The sequence below is a fragment of the Sitophilus oryzae genome, unplaced genomic scaffold, assembly GCF_002938485.1.
Source record: "Sitophilus oryzae breed Bouriz unplaced genomic scaffold, Soryzae_2.0 scaffold_119_pilon_pilon, whole genome shotgun sequence".
Classification (NCBI taxonomy): Eukaryota; Metazoa; Arthropoda; class Insecta; order Coleoptera; family Curculionidae; genus Sitophilus; species Sitophilus oryzae.
This window is the reverse complement of record NW_022145837.1, coordinates 2,806,893-2,833,643: the sequence shown is the minus strand read 5'-3', so window position 1 is coordinate 2,833,643 and position 26,751 is coordinate 2,806,893. Positions and strand designations below refer to the sequence as shown.

The window sequence follows — 26,751 nt, the reverse complement described above, 5'->3', positions numbered from 1 at the left end:
GTTTCCGTTGTCCGTATTTGAGAAAATCCGTATGGAGAATATAGTCGGCGCCAATTTTTTTTCATAATAATACAGAAAATTGTAAATTTTCATAACAACCTTTAATTATGAATAATTTTTGATCCCAATATCTTTAGCATTTTATACAGGGTGGAGCATTTTTTAATAGCAGAACTGTAACAGTCGATAGAAACACTTATTTTGAGCAGGGAGTTTTGAATGATAGATTGATTATTTTTGACATTGAAACCTGTGGAGATATTTGAGCCAAATTTGGTATAACACACCAAATGACTTATAAGGAGTTTTGAAAGATAGATCGATTATTTTTGACAGTGAAACCTGTTGAGATATTTGAGCCAAATTTGGTATAACACACCAAATGACTTATAATAAACAGACTATATACTAAAGTTATGGAGTTTTTCTACCTAAAAAAATACAAATTTCTATCTTTTCTAAATTCCATACAAAAATATCCCTTGATATTTTTTCCACCCTGTCTGAATTTCACCACAAAGTTCTTTCCTTGTGCAAATCTCGAAACAACACAAATCAGCTTCAAATTGTGGTGAAATATCATAAATAAGCAAAATATACATACCAAAAAGAAGAAATGTACTGAATTCTGTACAAAAAATACGTCGGATTCATCCCTGGACCAAGCCTATTTCTGTCTGTTGTTAATTTTACTTTATTATTGTTTTAACAGTGGTCTCTGGAACCCACTGTATGTCCTGCAGGAAGCTCTAGCCTCGTCAACGCCGTTATTTACGACGGTTATTCAATATTTTAATGGCCGAAGAATGATACTTATCTGTCTAGTAAATTGTGTTTTGCAAGAAGTCTCTGTCGAAAAGTTAAAACTAGAAGTATTTTCTAGGAATCAACTTCATATTTATAGTAACAAAGAATCTATTCAGTAATATCATACACAGTAATAATAAATAATAAAATCGAAAGAAAAACGGCTTCGAAAAACGGCTGGGGAATGACAATTGATGATAATTTTGACGAGGTCAAGCCCTAGACTCGTTTACTTGGCCCTAACTCTTCTTTATTTTTTAATCGCGCTTACTGCGATTTGGCCTTAAGAAGATTGTAATTTATTTTTATATTTAGTAAACATTATTTTTAAATAGTGTAGTTTAAAATTCGGGAAACGTCAGTACAAACGTCAGTAAAAATGTAATTTTTAACGCATACTATCAGTGCCTAAAATGTGACTTATGTCACTGATGGTAAATCATTTATTTTTAACACTGGTGCTAAAAGTAAGTCACGTGATTTACTTTTAACACTGAAGCGATAATTGTTACCCTAGCAACCATAAACTTCATAATTAATTTGATTTCAGAATCCCTATAACATAGGATAAAACATTTTAATGAACAGTGCTTTCCATAAAATCAATAAAATGAAAAATATACGAAATAATATACATGAACTGATTTCTTTCGAAAATCGACAACTATGAAACTATGAACCCTTCCCGGACACAAACGGTACATTGTGAGACAGGAAATTCTAGAGACAAACAAGCCCTATAACATAGGATACAACATTTTAATGAACAGTGCTTTCCATAAAATCAATAAAATGAAAAATATACGAAATAATATACACATGTACTCATTTCTTTCGAAAATCGACAGCTATGAAACTATGAACCCTTCCCGGACACAAACGGTACATTGTGAGACAGGAAATTGTAGAGAGAAACAAGCCCTATAACATAGGATACAATATTTTAATGAACAGTGCTTTCCATAAAATCAATAAAATGAAAAATATACGAAATAATATACACATGTACTCATTTCTTTCGAAAATCGACAACTATGAAACTATGAAACCTTCCCGGACACAAACGGTACATTGTGAGACAGGAAATTGTAGAGAGAAACAAGCCCTATAACATAGTATACAATATTTTAATAAACAGTGCTTTCCATAAAATCAATAAAATGAAAAATATACGAAATAATATACATGTACTGATTTCTTTCGGAAATCGACAACTATGAAACTATGAACCCTTTCCGGACACAAACGGTACATTGTGAGACAGGAAATTGTAGAGAGAAACAAGCCCTATAACATAGGATACAATATTTTAATGAACAGCGCTTTCCATAAAATCAATAAAATGAAAAATATACGAAATAATATACATGTACTGATTTCTTTCGGAAATCGACAACTATGAAACTATGAACCCTTTCCGGACACAAACGGTACATTGTGAAACAAGAAATTGTAGAGAGAAACAAGCCCTATATCAGAATGATATATTATGAATTATTCATTAACGTAAAAAGTAATAATACCTTGATATATACGAGCATAAACTTGTTTGTTGAAAAAATAGTGTATGATATGTGTGCTAAAAGTGATTTTATTTTGTTCGAAGGGATGCGATTACAAGCTTCCCTTCTCACAAAATAAAATACCACTTTTAGCACTTATATCATAAATAACTATTATATTTCTCTGCAAGGTCTAAAGAGGTATTCATTTGACCATATTTTTCAGTGTCTGGACCACTGTCTTATTAGACTTAATTCCTATCTGCATCTTTGTGATATATGGCATCCGGTTTGAAGATAACTAGACGAAACATACAACGCATAACCCATCTACATACATTATGTCGTCATTCACATGCTAAAACGGCTTTACTTTGATACAAACGAATATCTAAAATGTCTTGTCTTAAGCTGTTTCAGATAAAAAGGAGTGTAGTAACGTGGATGTGTAATAAAATAAATCATCTTTAAGATAAGGTAATAATAGATACAAACAAATAATGCTGGATAAGGCAGATGTTTGTTGTTAACAATTATTTATTGTTACAAACTCTCCGGCACAAAATTCCGCCACCCTAATATTTTGACTATAAGTTTTGCCCATAACTTTTTTATTCCGCGGTATAATAAAATTGTGTAAAAACGTTCTCAAGGCACTTTTTTAAGCACGATTCAGTGGCGTCAAAAAGTATAGAAAAAAAACTGACTACGCCACTGAATTGTGCTTAAAAAAGTGCCTTAAGAACGTTTTTACAGAATTTTATTATTCCGCGAAATACAAAAGTTATGGGCAATTTTCCAAATGGTAAAAAATTCAAAAAGACCCCGTATCTCAGTTGGCAGTGAAAATATCTACAGGCGATTTACGCCATTAAACGTGTCTCAGAAATCTATCTAGTCAGGAGATAGGTTTACTCTGTTAAAACAGACCAATTTCGACCACCCTGTACATCAATAAATAAATAAATAACCCACAATAACGCAGAATAATATTCATAATGGACAGGGGCGCAACTAGACATATACTTTTAGGGGGGCTTAAGTCTTTTGGGGGGGCTTAGGTCACTATAAGATTCATGTGAGGATAAAACCAATTTTATACGACACGCACTGGTTACCTGGGGGGCTAAGCCCCCCTGCCCCCTCCCCTATTTGCGTTTCTGATAATGGACCAGTTTTTGCCAATATGTAATATGAAAAATAAGCTATAAAACAAATAAATCAATTAATTACTAAAATATTAGTTATTAAATTAAAAATGAAAGGTAAAAATCTTTAAAAAATGATCTAATAAATATATTGTTTGTCAATTTTAAATTAAGAGTCATCTCATAAATCCATCACAATCTGGCAGCGCTGTCGCCCTCGCTTGTCACTCAAAGTTGATGACGTGCCCCAAGCAGCATTTGGACGTTGGGGCAACGTTGTGTCACGCGACCAAACGTCGGGGCGCAACGTCGGCACAACCTCGTGCCAACCCTAGTCTGCACTAGTTTGGAGAATAATTTTTGGGTCGAAACGACGTTGGATACCGACGTTGGCTAGAAGCCTAATTTAGTACAAACTGCAACGTTGTTTAAAATCCTAATTCACAGAAATACAAAACTAATATGGCGTCTAAGTCGCGTTTTATCCTAAATTGGGATAATTATAGTAAAAATATTATATTTATAATTTAGTTAGAGACATATGTCAGATGGCAGTGAAGGAAAACAAAACAAAAGTATTTAAGTGTGGAGGATGTTTGAAGATCATAATTATTGAAACACTTTAACCGACTCTGTAACTCGTTACCCAAGGTAAAAAGTTAAACGCAAACAACTTTATTGATAAATGTATTGTTTCTACTTTAAAAAATACTAATGGGCCTTGAAATTAAAGAAGTTTTAAAAATTTTCTTGAATTTTTTTTTTAGTAAAATGAGAATAATTTATTCGCATTCGAAAAAATTGTTTCCGCGTATTTTTTAGGGTCAAATATTTCAAGTTAATGTATTCAAAAAGCAGGAATTGCTATTTTAAGAACGAAACATTTTCTTATTTAACAACATGGCGGCTTTAACTTTGTTGTTTTGGAGATTAAGATGGAGTAGTTCGAGTAGTCGCATACTGGACTAATAAAGTCGCAGTTCGGCCTTAACAGGTAGTATACTAGTCGCAAGATTGCCTAATTTAGTCATTCTAGAGTCTAGCTTGTGCCGCCCTCTATAATCTAAATAAACGAGGAAGTGTCGGTAATATATGTCGATGTATATTTAAATTTAGTTTTATATGTACCTTTCTTATGTCCCATTTTAATTAAGTTTTTTTTTTATAAAAACAAAAACAGCACTGAACTGTCTGACTGAACAGAACAATGAATTGAAAATTTAAGATTTAAGGTTATGGTTCCATACAGTTGCAAAAAGGTAGTGACTCGACGTCCTACCAACGTAAGAATAAGGAAATCTAAACAACGTTGGAATTAGTAAAACAGACGACGTTTGCATAACGTTGGAATAGGTCCTGAAACTGACGTCGGAAAACTCTATATTGTCCAACGTTGTAGCTACGTTGTCCGAATCACCTAAAGATCACTTAAGCAAAAAAGGTTACACGACAACGTTTATTCGACGTAGATGAAGCTTCTACTTTGCTGTAGTACTAGTCCAACGTCGGCACAACGTTATAAAAACGTTTAAATTTATTTTAATACCCAAGGTAGGGAGCTAACTATTTTTTGTAACTAATCCAACGTTGTGTTTAGTAAACATGTGGTCGCAAGTCGTGAAAATGCTACTTGGGGCATCGGAAATGGTTTTGCGATTACCGTATGTAAATAATCCTAAGACGACTAGCTGTCTAATAAATAGGCTGTGATTAAAATGATACCTGTTTCGATAAGTATTCCATTCAGTTCAGTTCAAAACAAGAATATTCACCCTTTCTCTTGTTATATTATCGTATAAACAGGCATAATTTCAAGTCCAATCGCCTTTACGTAATAACAGTCTTGTTTTTTATCGAAATTCTTCATGACTTATTCATTTTGATCATTTTACTCGCCCAGACGGCCAAAGAAAAAAGAGAAATAGCTTTAATAACTAGTAGTTAGGAAGTCAGTCATGCGTCTGAGTAGATTTTAACTTATTATTATAACAGCTATTTATATTATTAGATTTTCAGAGAAGCTTTTTATTTCCTTTACAGACAGTTAGAGAATCTAAACGGTTTTTCATCAAGGTAATTTGTTTTTTTTTCTATAATATCATGGCTGGCCGTAGGTCCGGGGTATGTACGAGGGTTGTCTTTTATATTTTGCACATAGAATTGTTTGGCTCTGACTGAGAACTTCAAGTCTTCAGTTATTCCTAAATATACAGAGTTGTTCACCACATACGATACGAAGTATTGTAGCTAAACGATTAGATTTTTACAAATTGTAAGTTTTGGATTCGGTGAAGGACTATTAGAGCTACAATTTAAAAATATTTTTACAGGATACAGAGTGTCCCAAATAAATAAAAAATATCAAAGTTGTATTTTTTTAAGTGGAACACCCTGTATATTATTTCATTTTTAGTTTCTACGATTAAAATAAAGGTAAATTTGATTAAGGTTTATTATACTTAAACCTTACCGTTTTTGAAATATTTTCAATATTATAAAATTGCAGTAAAAATTTCAAGGATTTATTTCTCCAAGGGTATAACAGTTTTTAATACTAAATATTTACTGTAGTTTATTTATTGATCGGTTATTGTGTTGTAATAATAAAAATTATATTACCTTATACAGAGTATCTAAAATTTTATTTTAAATAATTTCTAGCTTTAAACGGCAATAACTTGTTTAATTTAAATGGAACACCCTGTATATTTTGCGAGAATTAGATGCACAATTTAATTGTCTATCAAATTGTATTATACCATTTTTTACCTATCTGTTCAAGTTTTTGTAGAAAATGCATTTTCTTACAATTTAGACCTCATTTATCACTATACCAATGGAATATTGACATTTTTATGTTGCTTTAAAAAAATCTAAAATACCATTATTCCATGGTATAGTGATAAATGAGGTTTAAATTATAAAAAATGCCTTTTCTACGAAAACTTGAAAAGATAGATAAAAAATGGTATAATAAAATTTGATAGACAATTAAATTGTGCATCTGATTCATGTAAATTATACAGGGTGTTCCATTTAAATTAAACAAGTTATTGCCGTTTAAAGCTAGAAATTATTTAAAATAAATATTTAGACACTCTGTGTGAGGTAGTATTATTTTTGTTATTGCAACACAATAACTGACCAATAAATAAAATTCAGTAAATATTTACTATTAAAAACTTTGATACCCTTGAAGGAATGAAGCCTTGAAATTTTTACTGCAATTTTATAAAATTGAAAATATTTCAAAAACTGTAAGGTTTAAGTGTGACAAACCTTAATCAAATTTACCTTTATTTCAATCGCAGAATCTAAAAATAGAATAATATACAGGGTGTTCCATTTTAAAAAATACAACTATAATATTTTTGACTTATTTGGGACACTCTGTATCTTGTAAAATTATTTTTAAATTGTAGCTCTAATAGTCCTTCAACGAACCCAAAACTTACAATTTGTCAAAATCTAATCGTTTAGCTACAATACTCCGTGTCGTATGTGTTGAACAACCCTATACATATATTTTTCTGTACTCGAATGAAAAAAAAATACATGAAACGCCACTGTAAAATTTAATCAGACACGCCTTTGTGGTGCGGTATTTCTAGGTGTTGTATTTTATATTTTTAATGTGTTAAAACGCTTTAATGTCTATTTTAAGTTAATTTATGATGTCACCTTATTTTCTTATCAGTGTTAGTAAATTTTATGAATAACATAAAGTTGTAAAAGGAAATAACAAGTGTAACAAGGCTTAATTGATAAAACTATCAGTTTGGTACTGTAGACTAATAAAACTTAAGAAACTATATAGGGTGAGTCTTAAATAAATGCAGTTTTTTCACGAATAAAAAAAAAGAAAATTTGGATTTTTTTGTATTTGTATTAGAAATTTACAAGAAATAAAACCCAGAAAAGATCCAGTGGTTCTCAAAATATAAGCGAAAAATATATTTTTTTAATTTTCAAAGTAAAATACAATATCTCGGTCAAAGAAAAAATGTGTTTCTTTTATCGAGATCTACCAGCCCTGAAAATATTTGCATTTACTTAACACTCACCCTGTATAAGAGCAGCAAGATTATTTTAAAGATAAATTCATTAAAAACTTCAGGATTAACATTTCTAATTGCTTCAGGAAGTTAATAATATAGCTTGGAATTTTTTCTTATTGTGTATTATTTGATTTATAATAAAGTAATGAAATTTATTTATTATTGCTTCATTTATGATTTATTATAATTATGATTGAAGCTGTCTATTAATGTAATTGATGACTCTAATTGACTTCTATTTAATTTTTTTTTAATTTAATTGGAGTGACGATAAGAATAAGTTTTAATTTTTTAAAAATTTTGTTATTATTTAAAAGCGTATAAACAAAAAAAAAACGTCGTCAAAGACGGCTGGGGAATGACAATCGATAGTAATTTTGGCGAGTTCAATCTCTAGATGTCATTAACTAAAAATTCATTAATTAAAAAAGGTTTCCTAAATTAATGCTAATTATAGAAATATTAAAACAAGATAGAACGTTTCCAGACACAAAAATCTATTTTCTATAAAATGACCTAGCCAAAATTATCAGCGATTGTCATTCCCAGCCGTCTTTGACGCCGTTTTTTCGTTCGTATGGTATTAATTAACTTAGGAAAAAAATCATTTTCTTTAATTACTGACTATTCAGTTACATTTAAATCTTACCCAACGTTGATTAAAATCAAAATTAAATAAATAAACAATGAGTGGGAATAAAAAAAATAAAAATGTTAGATGTTACCAAAGAATATTATAGTTTTGGTTTGGTTGCGGTTGGGTATTAAGATATTCTTTGATGTTACGTATATTTTTCATATATACGGTGTGAATATTACAAAGATATCTATTGTTTCTAACCTTTTCTCAGGTGATTGTTACATGAGCAAACTCATGCTTTCATTTTTTGTCTATTCTTAGTTCTAACATTTTTTTTAATTAGTTTTTTATGAATATTCAACAAGGCAAAATATCTTTATTTTAATAATATATGGCTGTGCAGGGTGTCCCAAATATCTCGGAAACTGAAAGAGAATAACCTAACATTATTTGCTCAATACTCAGATACTTTTCAATACCTCACCCCATATATTATTTAATGCTAACGAAATATTAGCTAAGTAAATTATTTTTTATTTAACGTTTTTTTAAATATTTGTTGGTAAACAGAATCAATAATAACAAGACTCAACATGAACAAAAAAATGTAAATTCTTATTTTTTTATTATATCAATTTTTTTAGTTTTCTCGGTCTATTTTTATTGTTACCATGGGACGGGATAGCACCATTATTCCCTCCCTATTTGCGTCATTTCAAAATCCTCTATGTCTATTAATGACTTCTAGCAACGGAAACGGAGAAATTAGTCAATTATAATACGACCGAAATATAAAAATTCTTAAAAATTTGACCTAAAAGTCCTATACTAAAAAAAATTCAAAGAGATTCTATAGATAAAGAAGAATTAGAAGGTTAACTTAGAAAAAAAAATCCTATTAAGGGATTTTTAAGGTTATACCGTTGGTTATACCTTGCAAAAATGCTAAAAAGGTTTGCGTGACTGTTCTAGACCTACCGGAACGTATTTTTTTCTCTGTATTTCCGCACCAGTCAACGGATCAATAAATTCATTTTCAATGTTAAGGTGAAAACTCCATTTAAATAAAACAAACAGATAAATCCCAGTTTTTTTAATCTCTTCAATGTTTCCTTGAATTTTTATAGTTCTACGGTTAATGCATCAAAATTCGTTTGTCATGTAAATTTAGCTTATTAATCAGTCTTTTTTTTAATTAGATTAGATGTTAGATTAGATGAGATTTTTTTGAGGTGTCACTGCGACCATTCAGATCTATTGTGGTTTTGATTCCTAAGTCACTTATTTACTTTTTCCGCTTCTGATTCCCAAGTTATATTCTCCAGTCCTAGCCTTTTCAAAACGTCTAACAACTTGGAGTCTTGGCATCTCCATATAATAGCTCTTTGTCAAAAGACTATCATAAGCCTAATAGCTAAGAACCGCACATTTATCAGGCTTCGCACCGATGACATAATATGTTCTCTTTCGTTTCTTCTTCAGATTCATAAAGTCAATTACAAAACAAATTACAAATTGCAATACTATGGATTCAGGGGAGTGCCGCTCGAATGGCTTAAGACATGTCTTGGCAATAGAAGGCAGCTTGTGAGGATTGATACGTCTATGTCTTCTTGTAAGCCTTCTTGTATAAGGTACTTGCTGCGCGACAAAATTTGATCGTATTTTCAAACTTCAAAAGAGAGCAGTTCGATATTTATTGGGACTGAACAGTAGAACTTACTGCCAGAATTTCTTTAAAAATTTCAAAATACTGACTCTTCCTTCCTTATTCATTTTTGAATCCGTTTGTTTAATCCACAAGCACATATCTGCTATTCCCGAAAGGCCATCTTACAACTATCTACTTAGGAATGCGGAGCACGATCTTTATCTGCCAACCCCGAGCTCAGAACTAGTTAAAGGCTCAATGCTGTACAATGTCAAAAAAATGTACAATCATCTGCCTTTGAATATCAAGTCACTTCTATTCTTTTCCGCATTTCGCAAAGCTCTGAAATCATATTTACTATATTTTTTTGTGCTTTTATTTGTTTTGTAAATGCTTTGTCGATGAAGCTATTTTGGCTTTCTGTCTATGCATCCATGTTCTACTATTGCATGCTATTGAATTATCGATATTTTTCTAAACTTCAAGTTTTTCCTGGTACTGTTTTTATAAATCGATGTTTGCTTCTCTATTTATTAGGAAATCATCTTGGCCTTCTATACTGTAAAACCAATAGGAATCTTGTTTTACCTATTTTCCAGAAAAATTCACGAATTTAGCTGAGCTTGCACTAATTAAAAAGAAAAATCATTTCCTAAGATTTCCTGGTCAGATTTTTCGTAAAAATAAACCCAAAACGATGTTATATCGATTAGAGTACCCTAGATCGGACTTGTTTGATAAATACGAACTGGCAGAATGTCTGGAAAAACTGGAAAAATATATTTTCACTTTTATTTATAAATCGTTCTTTCTTGAGAACAAACGCAAATAAAAAATGACATGGAGGACTGGATGACGCTCTTAAAAAATGCTTCAATTAATGTGATGCCGAAAGAAACATATAGAATTAGTTGATGCAACGTTCTAACAAACAGTTTTATATTTTATATTTCTTTAAGAATATGTTTTCTCGTTTGTTCTTATTTCTGTTATATTTTATATTTCTCTTAGAATGAGTGAAGAAATCATTATACAGGGTTGTTCACCACATACGACACGGAGTATTGTAGCTAAACAATTAGATTTTTACAAATTGTAAGTTTTGGGTTCGTTGAAGGACTATTAGAGCTACAATTCAATATCAAAGTTGTATTTTTTTAAACGGAACACCCTGTATATTATTACATTTTTAGTTTCTACTATTAAAATAAAGATACATTTGATTAAGGTTTATCACACTTAAACCTTACCGTTTTTGAAACATTTTCAATTTTGTGAAATTGCAGTAAACATTTTAAGGCTTCGTTTCTCCAAGGGCATCAAAGTTTTTAATACTAAATATTTACTGAAGTTTATTTATTGATCAGTTATTGTGATGCAATAATAAAAATAACACTACCTCATACAGAGTGTCTAAAAATTTATTTTAAATATTTTCTAGCTTTAAACGGCAATAACTTGTTTAATTTAAATGGAATACCCTGTATATTTTAGGAGAATCAGATGCAAAATTTAATTGTCTATCAAATTGTATTACACCATTTTTTACCTATCCCTTCAAGTTTTCGTAGAAAATGCATTTTCTTATAATTTAGACCTCATTTATCACTATACCCATGGAATATCGACATTTTAGATTGTTTTTAAAGCAACAAGTGTACAAAATGTTCAGGTGCTAAAAACGATAATATTACTAGTCCATTTGTATACATAAAGAAAACTAATTAACATAAAGTCAGTTAAATTACTATAAAACTAAAAAACTCATAGTGACTCATATATGATAGTTTTCGGCGTTCAAAATTCAAATTGACAATCCAACAATTTAAGGCGTTGCAGCTTTTTCTTTGTTTACATTTTCAGTTTCATTAAATGCCTTTTTTGAAAAATCTGAGCTTGGGAATTTTACTCTTTATAAAGAGTAAAAAGTGAGATTTACTCTCTATGAAAGTTGACAAATATTCTATGCGATGGACCGTTAGAATACACGATTGGGTTAATTTACATCTGTTGTTAATTTGACTTAGCTTTAAAGTGACTGTAAAATACAAATGAAACATTTCACTGAGATACAATGCCTTGTTGATCTTTTACTCAGATATATAGTTTATTTAGAAGGTCTGAAGATCATTATTGAGATTCTGATCTTATGCAACAAAAATATACTTTTACTCCAGGTGATTTAAACATTAAATTCGAATATATAGAGAAATTTTATTACAGTTCTTTAGTTACTTTTTTTCTATTAATTACCTCGAAATCTTTGTTTATGGTGTAAAATATTTCAACTAATTTTGTACAGAGTGTCCTAAGAACTCAAGTAAAAGACATAAAAAATCCCAATTAAAATGGAATCACCCACTTATGGTATCAGGAAAAACTGTTTTTCACATCTTATAAGGATTTTTTTCTAATTTCTCCTTGTCTAGACTGATGGAGCAATTAAAGAAAAAGGAAATGTAGGCTAAGGTCATTTCGGCCTTATAAAAAATTGCTTTTCGACTTTTTATGGGCATAATTTACGCTTCAAGATCAAGATTATCGTCCAGTCGATTCGATGTTTGTCTTTAAGTTTCTCTTGAGGTCGAATTCGAGCTAAAAAAAAATATTAAATTATTTGGACGTATGCCACCAGGACGGTTTTTTTCTAGTTATGGTCCGATATTGTACAGGGTGTCGTAAAATTCGAGCCTTTTATCATAGGGATGTCGGAAACTAAAAGTTGAGCAATTAAAGCACAATAAGGTTAGGATTAAAAATAGACAAAAAAATAATTCTGATTATCTTAACATCTTATAGGTTAAATAAAAAAAAAGAATCAATTATTGATGAGAGTTTATAATAAAGTAAGTCAATTAACCCTTTTTTCACAATTGTGTTGATCCACAGCTCATCCAGAATAATTAAGACACTGTTCCAGAAATAGGCTGGCTTTCGACACTAACCAGACTATCACCTGGATAAATAATCTCTTCATGGATAGAGCTCATTCGTTATATTTTTATTAGGGTTAATTTTTCCTGTAAACTCTTTTATAAATAGCTTTGTCATTAACCTCAATACCTTAAAAGCATTTTCATTAACTTTATTAGCAAATTGGATAAGCATTGTGTAGTTTGTTATCAGATGATTTTTTAATAAATTTCTGAAGAAATATAGAATATAGAATTCTTACTTCTAGACCATACGCAGGGTTTTTTCAAGAAATATTACTTCTGGGTTGTAATAATTTTCAAAAAAAAAAAAAGTACATAATATATACCGGTTGCGTCTCAAAAGTGGCTCACCCCTATACTTTTTTTGTTTTTTAACATAAAGACCTAACGAGATTTGGTATGTTAGTATATGACATAAATTAAGATTGATTGACGTATTCAATTGTTTTCGGTCACTTCCTGTTTCATAAAAACAGACATGTAAAAACATCAACAACTTAAACAAAAATTAGTACCGGTTGTCCCATTTTTGTGTGTTTCACAGGCTTTCTCGTTTATGAGCAGCGGTACAAAGATACGGTTTTCACAGTTGCTACTTTTTTATAACTAAAGAAACTAAAGATGGTAAACACATGTACAGTGTGACCCACTCAAGACCGGGCACCCTCCATAAAATCTGTGTTTATAGTCCGATTTTGATGATTTTTTTTTTCAAATATAAAGTTTCAAAAAATGTACTTTAGGGCTCAATGTCATGTTATTTCACAAAAAACAAGGCCTACTTAACAAAGTTTTTGTGGTGAAAAATTTGCAAAATCATATTAGCGATTTTTTTTCAAAAAATTTGAGTACACCCCTACATTCGGCATCCCCCAAAACAGTTCTATACCAAATTTCATTTAAAAAATATTAATTATTAATAATTCTGCAGTTAAATTAAATAATTCCCTATTTTTGCCAATTTAACGATGAGTTATCAAGTAACCCTTGAAAAAAACAATCCACGACAACGAGTTTTATTACAAACAATGATAAAAATACTACAAGCAACACAATAACCGAATAATAAGTTAAACATATTCAAATAATTCTAGTTGCTTCTACCAGCCCTCCATTCAGTTCAATACATTTGTCGCATCTTTTCTTAGATTAACAGTTACATTCCTAAGCTGCTGTGGTGTAATATTTGCAGAAGCCTCTGTAATTCTAATACGTAATTCATCTACAGATTGAGGTCTAGACTTGTAAACTTGTTGCTTTAAGAAACCCCAAAGAAAGAAATCAAGGGGTGTTAGGTCCGGGGATCTCGGTGGCCACTCAATTAGCGGGCTATTTCGACCTATCCACTTATTTTCAAAATTTTCATTTAACCATTCCCTGACAACTGCCGCGTTATGCACAGGTGATCCGTCCAATTGAAATTTTAAATTCAAACGGGTTTGGCATGGTAAATTATGTATTGCATCCCAAAAGTCATTAATCAGAAAATTCAAAAACGTTGGACTATTCAAATTTCTCTCAAAAAAATATGGACCAATGATTCTATCATCAAGTATGCCACACCACACATTTAATTTCTGAGAATACTGTCTTCTTGTATTGATCACCCATTCAGGGTTTTCGACTGCCCAGAATCGCGAATTTTGAGAGGATACTACTCCGTTTGTACTAAATGTTGCCTCATCACTAAATAAAATTTCTTTTAAGAAATTTCTATTATTTAAATACTCTGCTTGAGCCCATAAGCAGAATTCTAATCGTCTAACATCATCTCCGTTTTCCAAAGTGTGTAAAATCTTTGGTTTAAAGGGTTTAACTTTATTAGTTCGCAAACATCTCCTAATATTTTCCCTTGGTATATCCAAATCAACACTGGCGCCTCTAATGCTTGCACGAGGATTGTTACGAAAATATTCTAATATTTCCTCATTCCGCCTATTTATTCGATGTTCCGGCCTTCTGTTTTTTAGTAAGTATTTTGACACACAACCAGTTTCATTAAAAACTCTATTTATTCGTTGAACCGTGCTTCTACTTACTGCGGTCTGTCGGGATGTCTGTTGTTAAATTCTCTGGCAGCTTCTCCTGCTTGAAGATAGTTATCACCCACTAAACGAATAATTTCAATTTTATCCCTAATATTTAATTGTTCCATAATGCAAATAATATTTCTTGATACAACACTTTTCTGCGTGCTATTAAATTAATATTCAATTCTACGCTGCAAGAATTGACAGCTAATAAAACCTATTGTTGTGGATTGTTTTTTTCAAGGGTTACGTGATAACTCATCGTTAAATTGGCAAAAATAGGGAATTATTTAATTTAACTGCAGAATTATTAATAATTAATATTTTTAAACGAAATTTGGTACAGAACTGTTTTGGGGGATCCCACATGTTTTGGGGAAATTTACGATAAAAATATATGAAACAAAAACTTGCAGCTCTGCCTACCCTAAATCTTCATCGCCAGATGTGCCAAAATCCAAACGAATGACCCCCGTATCTAAAATAAATTTAGTCTCCGCTATGCATTTATATATAAATACAAGACGTTTCCGTATTGCAAATCTAATTCCTTTGTATATGTCAACGATATTTATATCACTTTCGTCTATTTCAGGACAGGACAATTAAACGGAAATGGACCCGGACATTCCACACAACACTCAGCCAGAGCCCGTAAACATCACTGTACATTCTGAAGCCAAAGAAGATGCTTTACCTCCACCTGCCATGGAAGAACACGAAGACATTGAAGCAGACTCCAACATTCACGGGTTCCTAAACGTCACAAACAACATCACAGTGATCGAACAACATCTCAATAATTCTAGTGACAGTAAAAAACAGTTATTGTGCGAAGGAAGTGATAGTGGTGTTGAAATAGCCGAAGCAATAGAGTATCAGAGAGCTTTAAGTTCGAACAGCGGGGTTTCTCAGGACTTCGAAAATATCTGCGCTCAATCTTGCGACTCTTCGATTATTTCTTGTTGTTCTAACTACGAAGAAGCCTACAATCTTTTAGTGAGGAAGAATTCGACGCTTTTAGAGGATTATACTTTGAGAAACGGTGACGTTACTAGCGAGAACGGTAGTGAAAGTTCTTCACTGAGCGGATCCCAAAGCAGATGTAGACGTAGCACTTTATCATCGGCGAAGAAGAAAATCCTGAACTCAAACGAGTCAAAAAAGACACCCACAACCACCATCAGGGATAGATCCAAGTCAAAACCACCCGCAACACCTCTAAGAACGTCGAGTAATCCTTCCCGACTCAAAAGCTTGGATAGGCTTCAAAGTAAGACTGCGCCAACTTCACGAACAAGTATTGCAAGCTCCAGAAGCAAACCTGTACCGAATAACCTGGATCTTAACAGGAAAGACTCTGTTAGGAAAACACAAGGACCTAGATCTATGCCTCCCACTTGTTTGAGTAGAACTTCCACCCAGGCAACACCTACAGAAGACAATAGATGGTCTAGTAAGACATCTTCTGCCATGACGAGGTCTCTGAGAGTCAATACGGAACATAAATCTAGAATATCACACACTGACAGTAAGACTATAGAAAAATATGCTACATTACCGAGAAGGAAAAAAGAAAAAGACAAAGTTACTGATGAAAAGAAAGTTCTTAATCCTTCTACGACAATAAACAAGAAGAGCTCTAAAGAAAACACTCCATCCAGGATGTTTAGTTCGTTATACGTCCCGAAAAACAAAGCCAAAACGAAAATATACCACGAAATGAATATCCAGACGGCCTTGACGATGTGTGATATAAACAAGGCCTTGAATGGTGCCATGGTGTCTCCGAAAGACCCCCAAGATATCGATCAGTGCACCAAAGAGGTCCAGGTCGATATACATTCGAAAGAAATGGAGAAACTCAAAAACCAACTGAGGAATTTGACTGAGAAGTACGATAGTTTGCTGAGTCAGCATAAGGATCAGACTGAGAAGTTGAACGAGACTGAATCGAGGCTTAAGGCTGAGACTTTAGAGAAAAAAGGCTTGAGAGAAGAACTGAACAATAATTCTCAAAGGGTACTTGCCATATTAGGACAAGCAGAAAACACTGAAGCTACAGGTAAAGTATTATCAATTTCTTATTTATTTATGGAAATTGGAATATGTAAAAAAAATGTGTGTTCACTATGTGCGTATATTCGAAGTGAAACTTCTCGCCGTCTGTCTGTCCGTCTTTCTGTCCATCTGTCTGTCCGTATCTCCGTCTGTCTGTACGTCTCACTCCGTTGAATAAGAAGACGAAGGAAGGAGCATATCAAAAATCATAGGTCCACCGCGATGGGCCTCAAATTTGGCCGACTTAAATTCCGGTTTATCAATGCCGTTCTAATAAAAAAAATAAATAGACTCAATATTTTTTTTTTATTTTACGCTGGGAATAAATGTTGGTAGTTATTAAAATTGTTATAAAAATATAAAATTCTAATAAAAATAGATAAGTTATAATAATTATTTATGACCATAAACATCCGATACGCTACTGAAGCAGGTAGGTCAAATTGACGTATCTAAATTCTTTGACATCTAATCTTTGACCATGACAAGAGGTAAATAAAAGCAAAAATTGAAGAAAAATTATATAATTAGATAATTTAAGTGAATTTCATAAATGATCGGTTTACTACACGTATGTATATTATATAGTCACTTACTAGCGAAAAGTTGTTCCATTATTTCACTCGATTTTTGCCGAGATCTATTGCACGCTACACAACCAACTATTTTAGAGTCTTTTTCGATAAATCGCGATAGTGTCACTGTTAATTTAAGTTGTGCCACAATTTCCATCTAGATTTACTACCTTTATACAACTATCAGTAGTAGAATAAATAATAAATAACATAAAATATGCTCCGTAGAGACTGACAAATCCACAAAATTTCAAATCAAATTCAAATGTGTCAAATGAATCGTCAAACAGAACTGTCTAGGATCCCCACCCTAGAGTCCTTTTTCCGCCCACCATGCATGAATACATGGATAGCATTTTGCACCTTCCTTAGTCTTCTTATTCAAAGGTCTCACCCTGATGAAGATGTAAACAAAGATTACGTAGCCTACCCACCAAATTTGATCGCGATCGAACGACAACATCAATTTTTGACGTTTCTTATGTCAAAACTAACTGTCACAGTCACACGTGTCCATAGTTAAGCCACACCCAATATACCAAACACACGTGCTTTGATTAAGTCTTGATTAAGGTTTGCAGAGCTTCAGCATTTGCCACAAAAAAAACGAGCAATGTGTTACAAAACCATATAAATTATATATCACTGGAATCACAAAACTTCAGTCTATTTCCATATTGTAACGGAATTTTAAATTATGTCTTTAATTTCGAGAAAATTTAGTCCAAACATAAGGAATATTTTGTTGATGTTTGACCATCAAAATCTTAAAAACAAAGAAATTGTCTAAAAATGTGCTACAATACGGATATGGTATACTCCTTTATCTTTAATTTCCTTCTTCATTTATGTAAAAATACCTAACCAGTTTTAGGGGCCCATTGCGATACCCCTGTATTGTTTTACCAAACCGTCTTCTCATTCTTTCTTTGCGTTAAAGCACTTCCAGCTCTTTGCAAAGTTCCCGATTTCGCTGATGTTGGCTTCTGCTGCTTCCTCTAGTCCCTCCAAAAAACCTTGCCCTAAAGTTTTAAAGCGTCGGTATTCCAGTGCCGGACAGTGGCACAGCAGGTGCTCTATGGTTTATTCTTCCTCTCCGCATTCTCTGCAGTAGTCGTCGTCGGAAACCTTCCATCTTACGAGGTTTACCCCCGTGGGACAGTTTCCAGAGACGACACCTACAATGTGCTCTAGTAGTTGTTTTGTCTTTTTGCTATCTACCACTGGCTCTTCGGGTTTTCGAGCTGTAGCGCAGTCCTCACGGTGTTGCCACATCTCTTGCTGCTTGGCTTTGATGGTAGTTCCTATAGTCTCCTTCAGTGTGTTGATCGTCACAAGTAGTGGGTCATCTGCCACAGCCTCTTCCCTGGCCCTGTCTTTGGCGAGTCTGTCTGCTTCCTGATTGACCACCACATTGCTGTGGCCTGGCACCCAGCACAGAGTAGTCCCGCCCCGACGCAGCCAGGACAGTGCGTCTCGGCATTCCATCACAGTTTTCGATCTCACTGATTACATGGTGGTGCTTCTTAAAGCAGCCAAGCTGTCAGAGTATATCACTATATCCCCTATTGGTCTATCAGCAATTTTCTCTCGTATACATCTAGTCGCTTCCTTTATGGCGTTAACCTCTGCTTGTAGAACATTACAGCCATCCGATAGCCTCAAAGATCGTCGAATGTCTAGTTTCTCTGAGAAGATGCCTACCCCTGTGCCCCCTGAATTTACGGAAGCATCTGTGTAGGCTGCTATCTCTTGAGTGTTCACTACTCGGTTGCTTTCCCATTCTTCTCTTGTCGGGATGCGAATCCTTATCTTTTCTCCAAAATCATGTTTGGTGAGCATATAGTCCGTTTTCTGGTCTAGCAGATGTGGACTCGTGTTCACCATGATTTTTCCTATCACTGGCAATATCCTCGAGTGACCGTAGTTGGTCTGGTTCCACAGATTGGATTCCCTTAATCTTAGGGCACCCTTAGCGGCCAGATCCTTCACGAGCCAGTCGATTGATTGCAAGTTCACAATTGCTTCTAGCGCAGCTTGCGCTGTGTTGTTCCTTGCTCCAGTTGTATCTAGAGCTGCTAATCGCTGTACTTTTGTGAGGCTTTTTCTATTAGTCTCTTTAAGTACCGCTTCCCACCATTCTAGTGCTCCATAAGTGATGATTGGTCTTTGTATAAAGCTTTACTCTTTGTATTTACAATTTATATTAAAATATCAATATTAATTGATCACTGATGATAAACACTATATAATATCAATATAATCTTTTTCCAGAATCAAGTTCTTCCAACGACAGTTTGCTGGTGCTTGAAAACAGGTTTCAAAACGTCAGTCAAGTGATCATCCAACAAGAAGAGGAAATAGCCAAACTCAACAACTACTGCCGTTCCTTCCAAATAGACTTGGAAAAGAGTCTGGCAGCTCAAAAAACTCTACTCCAGCAACACCAAGACCTGGAAGCTGAAAGTATAGAGCTTCAGGAGTTCTTGCAAGCTGAAAAAACGACTCTGGCAGATGCTTTGAAGGAAGCGGAAGGTGAAATAAAAAGATATCAGCAAGTTTTTATAGAAAAAGATAAAGAAATAGCTGAGCAACAGGAAGAATGTAAACAGCTTGCTAGGCTTAGTGAGCAAAGACGTTTAGAGAAACTAGGATTGCAAGCTAGAATAGGAAACTTAGAGGCTAAAAGTAGAGAATTGTTAGTACATCAAGGAAGCTCTGTATCTGGAGCTTCTGTAGCTTTAGCTTCCCTTATTCAAAGACTTAGTGGATTGGTAGATGAACTTGTAGCGGCTTACAATATTTCAGACCAGGAACTAGAAGTGAGTATATCAATAAATCTGCTCTAATTCTTTCATGTCAATGATATTAATGATTTGTTTTAATATTACAGGATGTTATATATCACAACGAAGCATATAATAACAGTAGCAGTAGTGTAGAGTCGACTCCAGAAAAATCCAGGTTGTTTACTGAAGACAAGCAGTCTCCAAATGGAAAAGGTTTGTTCATACAATATCTAGTTTTTTCTATCGAATTTTCTTTCGCTCATTCCTATCGAAAATATACAGGGTTGTTCACCACATACGACACGGAGTATTGTAGCTAAACGAACAGGGTTGTTCACCACTTGGGTATATTGATAAATGAGGTCTAAATTGTAAGAAAATGCATTTTCTACGAAAACTTGAAAGGATAGGGAAAAAATGGTACAATACAATTTGATAGACAATTAAATTGTGCATCTGATTCTCCTAAAATATACAGGGTGTTCCATTTAAATTAAACAAGTCATTGCCGTTTAAAACTATAAATTATTTAAAATAAATTTTTAGACACTCTGTATGAGGTATTATTATTATTATTGCAACACAATAACTAATCAATAAATAAACTTCAGTAAATATTTAATATTAAAAACTTTGATACCCTTGGAGAAATGAAGCCTTAAAATTTTTACTGCAATTTCACAAAATTGAAAATATTTCAAAAACGGTAAGGTTTAAGTGTGATAAACTTTAATGAGATTCACCTTTATTTTAATCGTAGAACCTAAAAATGTAATAATATACAGGGTGTTTCGTTTAAAAAAGGACAACTTTCATATCTTTTATTTATTTGGGACACTCTATATCTTGTAGAAATAACTTTAAATCGTAGTTCTAATAGTCCTTCAATGAACCTAAAACTTACAATTTGTAAAAATCTAATCGTTTAGCTACAATACTCCGTGTCGTATGTGGTGAACAACCCTGTAATACATTTTTCAATCTCTTTTCTTTGTAGGTTCTTCGTTTGTTTCTGCTGTGATCAATGCCATAAAAAACGCAGCCTCCGGTAAAGATTTGAGCAGAAAGGACAGCCTGTATGACCGCAGCAGTTCCAACGAAATGCTAGATTCCGAAACAGAACCATGTCTCATGATGGAACACGTTCTGGAAGACGTGGTGGTTCCTGATGGTTTGTATTTATAATAGCACTAGAGCTCTTATTGAAAAACAAAGTTTCAAACGATCTCAATCATGTCATAATTAGTTTTTTGCTTCTAAAGCAAAAGGACATCACAGAGATTTTTACTGTTTAAAGAGTAACTGTTAAAAGTTTTAACCGTTACTGAAAATACTTTTAACAGTAACTGTTAAAGGTTTTAACAGTTACTGCTAAAACTTTTAACTGTTTTACTGTATTGTTTTTACTGTTTAAAGAGTAACTGTTAAATCCTTACTGTTTAAAAAATAATGGTTAAGTTGTTTCTCAGTGTTCTGTCATGTCATAATTAATAATATGACTATAAAACTTTGTACAAAGTTTGCTAGAGGTTATAACTGAAATTTTTACTGTTTAAAGAGTAACTGTTAGAAGTTTCAACCGTTTCTGATAACACTTTTAACAGTTACTGTTAAAACTTAGCTGTTTTATTGTATTGTTATTTATTGTTTTTCCGTAATGGTTTTTATTTTTAAAGAGTAACTGTTAAAACTTTTAACAGTTACTGTTAATACTTTTAACAGTTACTTCCAAGACTTTTAAGTATTTCACTGTATTGTTTTTACTTTTTAAACAGTAAACGTTTCCAATATTTTCTTATATTCAGTTACGGTCACTTAAGGAGACTGTCTGCATTTTGTACTTCTATGTCAGCATTGATTTTTGAATATTCTACAGATAAAACTTTTGCATAGACACGCTAAATAAGAAAAATATACTAAAAAAAACCCTTGAAAATTCTTTGATATTAAAATAAACTTATTTATACACTGTACAATCATTATAAACATATTTTTTGTAGGTCATTCTCATAATATGATCTCTTCAGGACATGGCAGCATGCTGAGTTCGAGGCTAACTCACAGCGAAAGTTTGAAAGACGTTTCGAATATATACCTGAGCAGGCAGTGTTCTGAACCGACTAGTCTCAATACATCGTTCACCAGTGATATTTTCTCTTTAAGTATGTTACAGGAATATTTTTGGGGACGCTCTGTACTAAATATTAATTTTTTTTTCTAGGTGAGTTTTTGCCACCTATTTCTTTAGTTGATCAAGTGATAGATGTCGATAACGTCATCACCAGGTTATTGAAGGTCATCAGGATCATTCAGATTGAGAACGACGACTGCATGAATGAACTACAAGGTATAAAATCGTTATATTTGTGTTTACTGCACAAAATAAGCATTTTTGAAATAAAATGTATTATAAAACACTAATTTCAAACATGGAATACAAGAATTTTGTACAAAACTGTGCGTTCTTGATTTTTAAAGAAAAAGAAATATATTACACTGTTTTTAAAAAAAATTAAACTGTCAAAACACTTAACAGTTAGTATTAAAACTTTTAACAGTTACTGTTAATACTTTGAGCAGTATGTAACTGTTAAAACATCAACAGCTATTTTTAACAGTTACTCTTGATACTTAACAGTTACTGTTAAGAACTTTTAACAGTTCTCTTTAACTTTTAATAGTGACAATAACTGTTAAATCACTGTAATGTTTTGTACCGATTTTCCTAGATCAAAGAGACTCGCTGACAGAACAAGTGGACAAACAAAAAGAAACCAACAAACTAGTGGTGAAACAGCTGAAAGACTGGGAAGTCTTAGGCGCCCGACTCAAGAGTGAAGTCAAAGAGTTGATGAGTCAGCTGAGTCGGAAAAACACGGAGATGGATGGAGTTAAAAGTGAATTAAACAAACAAAGAGAGGAAGTAGAGGTAAATAAATTAATACTTTAATAAAATAAGCGTTTAAAATAAAAAAAAATATATATTTTTTAGAAGCTGAATCAAGATGTGTGCGATCTGTCAACGGTTCTGTCAAAGGCTGAGCTTGAAATGAGAGTGAAAGAGGAAGATGTTGATAGACAAATAGGAGTTTTTAGTGATACTGGTGAAATGCCATCAGAAGAGGTTTTAGCAAGACTTATTATTACACAAAACGAGGTAATTCGCACTCATTTATTTATTTGTATATTACATCATCAAGTCTTGAAATATTTAATGTAATAATACACATATATAATACGAGGCATGTTTTTTAAGTAAGTACCGTTTTGGAATTAAAAAAACGTGCAAAGATATCGCAATAATTTTATTTTTACATGAAAGCCTGTACCTTAATCTACTTTTCTACATAATTTCCGTGAATATTGAGGCACTTGTCATAACGTGGCACCAGTTTTTCAATACCCTCCTCATAAAATTCTGCCGCCTGACTGGTTAACCACTGTATCACAACTGTTTTGACTTCGTTATCGTCTTGAAGACGCTGACTGCCCAGGTGTTTCTTCAAGTGCAGGAATAAATGGTAGTCACTGGGCGCCAGATCAGGGCTGTATGGAGGATGATCAGAGTTTCCCATTTAAAAGATTTGATGAGATCTTTGGTCCGATTAGCCACATGTGGACGGGCATTATCATGCAGCAAAACAATACCCTTACTCAACTTGCCACGTCTTTTGTTTTGGATTGCACGGCGCAGATTGTTCAATGTCTCACAATAAGATGCTGCCTTGACTGTCTCATTACGAGGCAGAAACTCCACTAGCAATACTCCTTTTCTGTCCCAAAAAACTGCACATGATTCTCCGGGCAGAAATTGTTTGCTTAAACTTCACTGTTTTGGGTGATGATGAATGTCGCCATTCCATGGACTGTTGTTTCGATTCTGGTGTTTCGTAGGCCACCCATGTTTCGTCACCAGTAACAATTTTGTCTAAAAAATCTTCACCTTCATTGTGGTACTGCTCAAGGAAAGTCAATGCACTGCCTAAACGTTGGGTTTTGTGCAAATCCCTCAACATTTTCGGAACCCAACGTGAACACAATTTCCGGTAATTCAAGTTCTCGGTCGCAATGCGATACAAAACACTACGAGAACATTGAGGAAAGTAGTCTCACAATGATGAAATTGTAAAGCGTCTGTTTTTTTTCACCTTTTCGTCCACTTTCTGCACCAAATCTTCATTAACGACCGAAGGACGCCCACTCCGTTCTTCATCATGCACATTTGTGCGGCCATCTTTAAATGCTCTCACCCATTTCCTTACCATTCCATCACTCATAATATTTTGTCCGTAAACTTCACAGATCTCACGATGAATATCGATCGGTTTTACGCCTTTAGAACTAAGAAATCGTATGACAGCCCGTACTTCACAATCGGCGGGGCTCACGATTGTCGGAAGCATCTTAAACACTCAATAAACAACGTATACAATGAAGAATCAGACTGTACTGGCGTCTGTGCATAGACAAGAGATGTAGGTAACCAGCGCGCATGCGCGGAACGCCGACCGTAGCGCTGCGGCGGCGGAATCGCAAAACGGTACGTACTTAAAAAACATGCCTCGTATAATAAAGCATCAGGTTAAGAATCTATTACGCTGTACTGTTCGGGTGGCTCTCAGGGGTCGGGTAAAGCGGGTGTGTGGCCGAAGGAAATATATGTATATTATATTTCAGAAATCAGCCTAAGGCTTAGCCCGATCCTGTCGTGTTAAACCACACCCAAAATTCCAAACACACGTGCTTTGATTAAGGCTTGATTAAGGTTTGCAGAGCTTCAGCATTTGCCATAAAATAGCGAGCAATTTGATACAAAACCATATAAATTATATACCACTGTAATCACAAAACTTCAATCTATTTTCGTATTGTAACCGAATTTTAAAGTATGTCTTTATTTTCGAGAAAATTTAGTCCAAACATAAGGAATATTTTGTTGATGTTTGACCATCAAAATCTTAAAAATAAAGAAGTTGTCTAAAAATGTGCTACAATACGGATATAGTATAATATTTTATCTTTAATTTCCTTCTTCATTTGTGTAAAAATACCTAGCCAGTTTTACATAAAACGTTAAATGCCGAACGCTTATTTTGCTACTTTTTCGGACTAGTGAAATGTTAAATTTCAAGATTCTTTAATTTTCTTTAGGTTCCTTCTTTAAAAGAAAAAATTACTGAGAAAGATAAACGACTGAACGAACTGAACCAAGAGTTCCTAGCCAGCAAACAGGTACTGACTGAAAGCCTGAAAGATGCCATGAACGAAACCAAGAGACAATTATAATATGCCATTGATAACGTAGCTTTTCATGAGGTTAATGAACAGATTATACGTAGTTTTAGAAATCTTTGTTTTTTCTTAATTGTTTTTCGTACGTTCTTAATAACTACTTCTAGAATGCGCACATAGCACGCCCACTTATGGCCTCTAAAATTGTGCACAGCGCCTGACCGGCACAGTTATTAGAGAGATATCGGAAAACCGAATAGCGTCATCCAGTATTTACGCGTACCTTATCATGGTTACGATATGCACGAGTCAACGCAACACCCGCTAATAACGTTACCGCCTGACGTAATTTGCGGATCAATTACACCAAGCGCTCTTTCTAAATAATCTCTGATAACGTTTATAAATTGCTTAAATGGACATGTGCGGGTATTTGACAACCGGAGCCGGCCGGCGAGATCGGAAGTAGTTAACTAAGACGTAATTTACCTGATTAACTACGTGTTTTTCTTCTGTCGTTTTTAAATGTTACATGTAGTTTTCCGAACCCTGCCGGCCGGCGAGATCTTTTATTTTAGCTTATGTTTCAATTGTTTTGAATTATTGCTTTAGTTTTATTAGGTAATTTGATATTTAAGTAGCTGTGATTAGTTTTAATTAAATAAATATGGCCCAAAATATGGATTCCACCTCTTCCAATACTAAAGAACCTATAAAGAGTATTAGGTTTGCAGCAGATGACGACTTAGCCCTTCTAAGAGAATTTGTTGCTTGTTGTCCTAAACCCATTGGCAGACGTTGAACAATAAAGCACTGGAAATAAGCACTTTAGCCCTTTAGTTTTAAAATACCTAGTAAACAAAACAATTTCAAAGTTTTAAATTCAAAGTTAGGTTAAGTTTAAATAGCGGACGCGACGCGATCAGAATTCTTTCCGATCCCATAACTATAAATGAAGAGAGTTTATACCACCTCACGTAAAGGAAATAACACCTAGCCTTATTAACGTCCATGCACGCTATTCGGTTTAGCGATATCTCTCTATTTTACGCGAGTTTATTTTTGCGCACAGGAAATTTGACTCGTTTGCACATCGTCACAAAAAACAATTTTTGTACCACGAATTAGGGACAAGATTTTTATCTGTATACTTATAGGATGCCTAATCTGTGGTAAAACTAAACAGAAAAAAATATATATTTTTTGAAATTAATAAAAATGAAAATATTTTTTAGGTACTTCACAGTATCCAGCCTGTAGTCCAGCAATGCCCTCCACTATCCCAACTACAAAGAGACCTAGAGGAAGCTAACTTTCTTAGCGCTTCCACCATGCCTTTGGTAACACCAGCAGATTGCAACGCCAACGCAGGGTTGCTTCAA

The 26,751-nt window shown here is 33.4% G+C and overlaps 1 protein-coding gene across 4 annotated transcripts in view; it reads left to right on the top strand.

Moving 5' to 3' along the window:
• The window catches only part of LOC115891921 (myosin-15-like), a 53,235-nt gene extending 27,802 nt beyond the window's left edge, over positions 1-25,433 (top strand). For 3 of the 4 annotated variants that reach the window (XM_030912527.1, XM_030912525.1, XM_030912526.1), the window contains exons 2-10: positions 15,308-16,777; positions 19,623-20,170; positions 20,242-20,350; positions 21,135-21,308; positions 22,138-22,299; positions 22,359-22,484; positions 22,867-23,066; positions 23,130-23,294; positions 25,289-25,433. In XM_030912527.1, coding sequence (XP_030768387.1) covers positions 15,328-16,777; positions 19,623-20,170; positions 20,242-20,350; positions 21,135-21,308; positions 22,138-22,299; positions 22,359-22,484; positions 22,867-23,066; positions 23,130-23,294; positions 25,289-25,423 — 3,069 coding nt within the window. In that variant the 5' untranslated portion in view covers positions 15,308-15,327 and the 3' untranslated portion in view covers positions 25,424-25,433. Of the gene's footprint in view, positions 1-12,473; positions 12,492-15,307; positions 16,778-19,622; positions 20,171-20,241; positions 20,351-21,134; positions 21,309-22,137; positions 22,300-22,358; positions 22,485-22,866; positions 23,067-23,129; positions 23,295-25,288 lie in introns of those variants that run through there. The other variant, XM_030912529.1, reaches the window with a different exon arrangement.
• Positions 25,434-26,751: the final 1,318 nt, after the last annotated feature.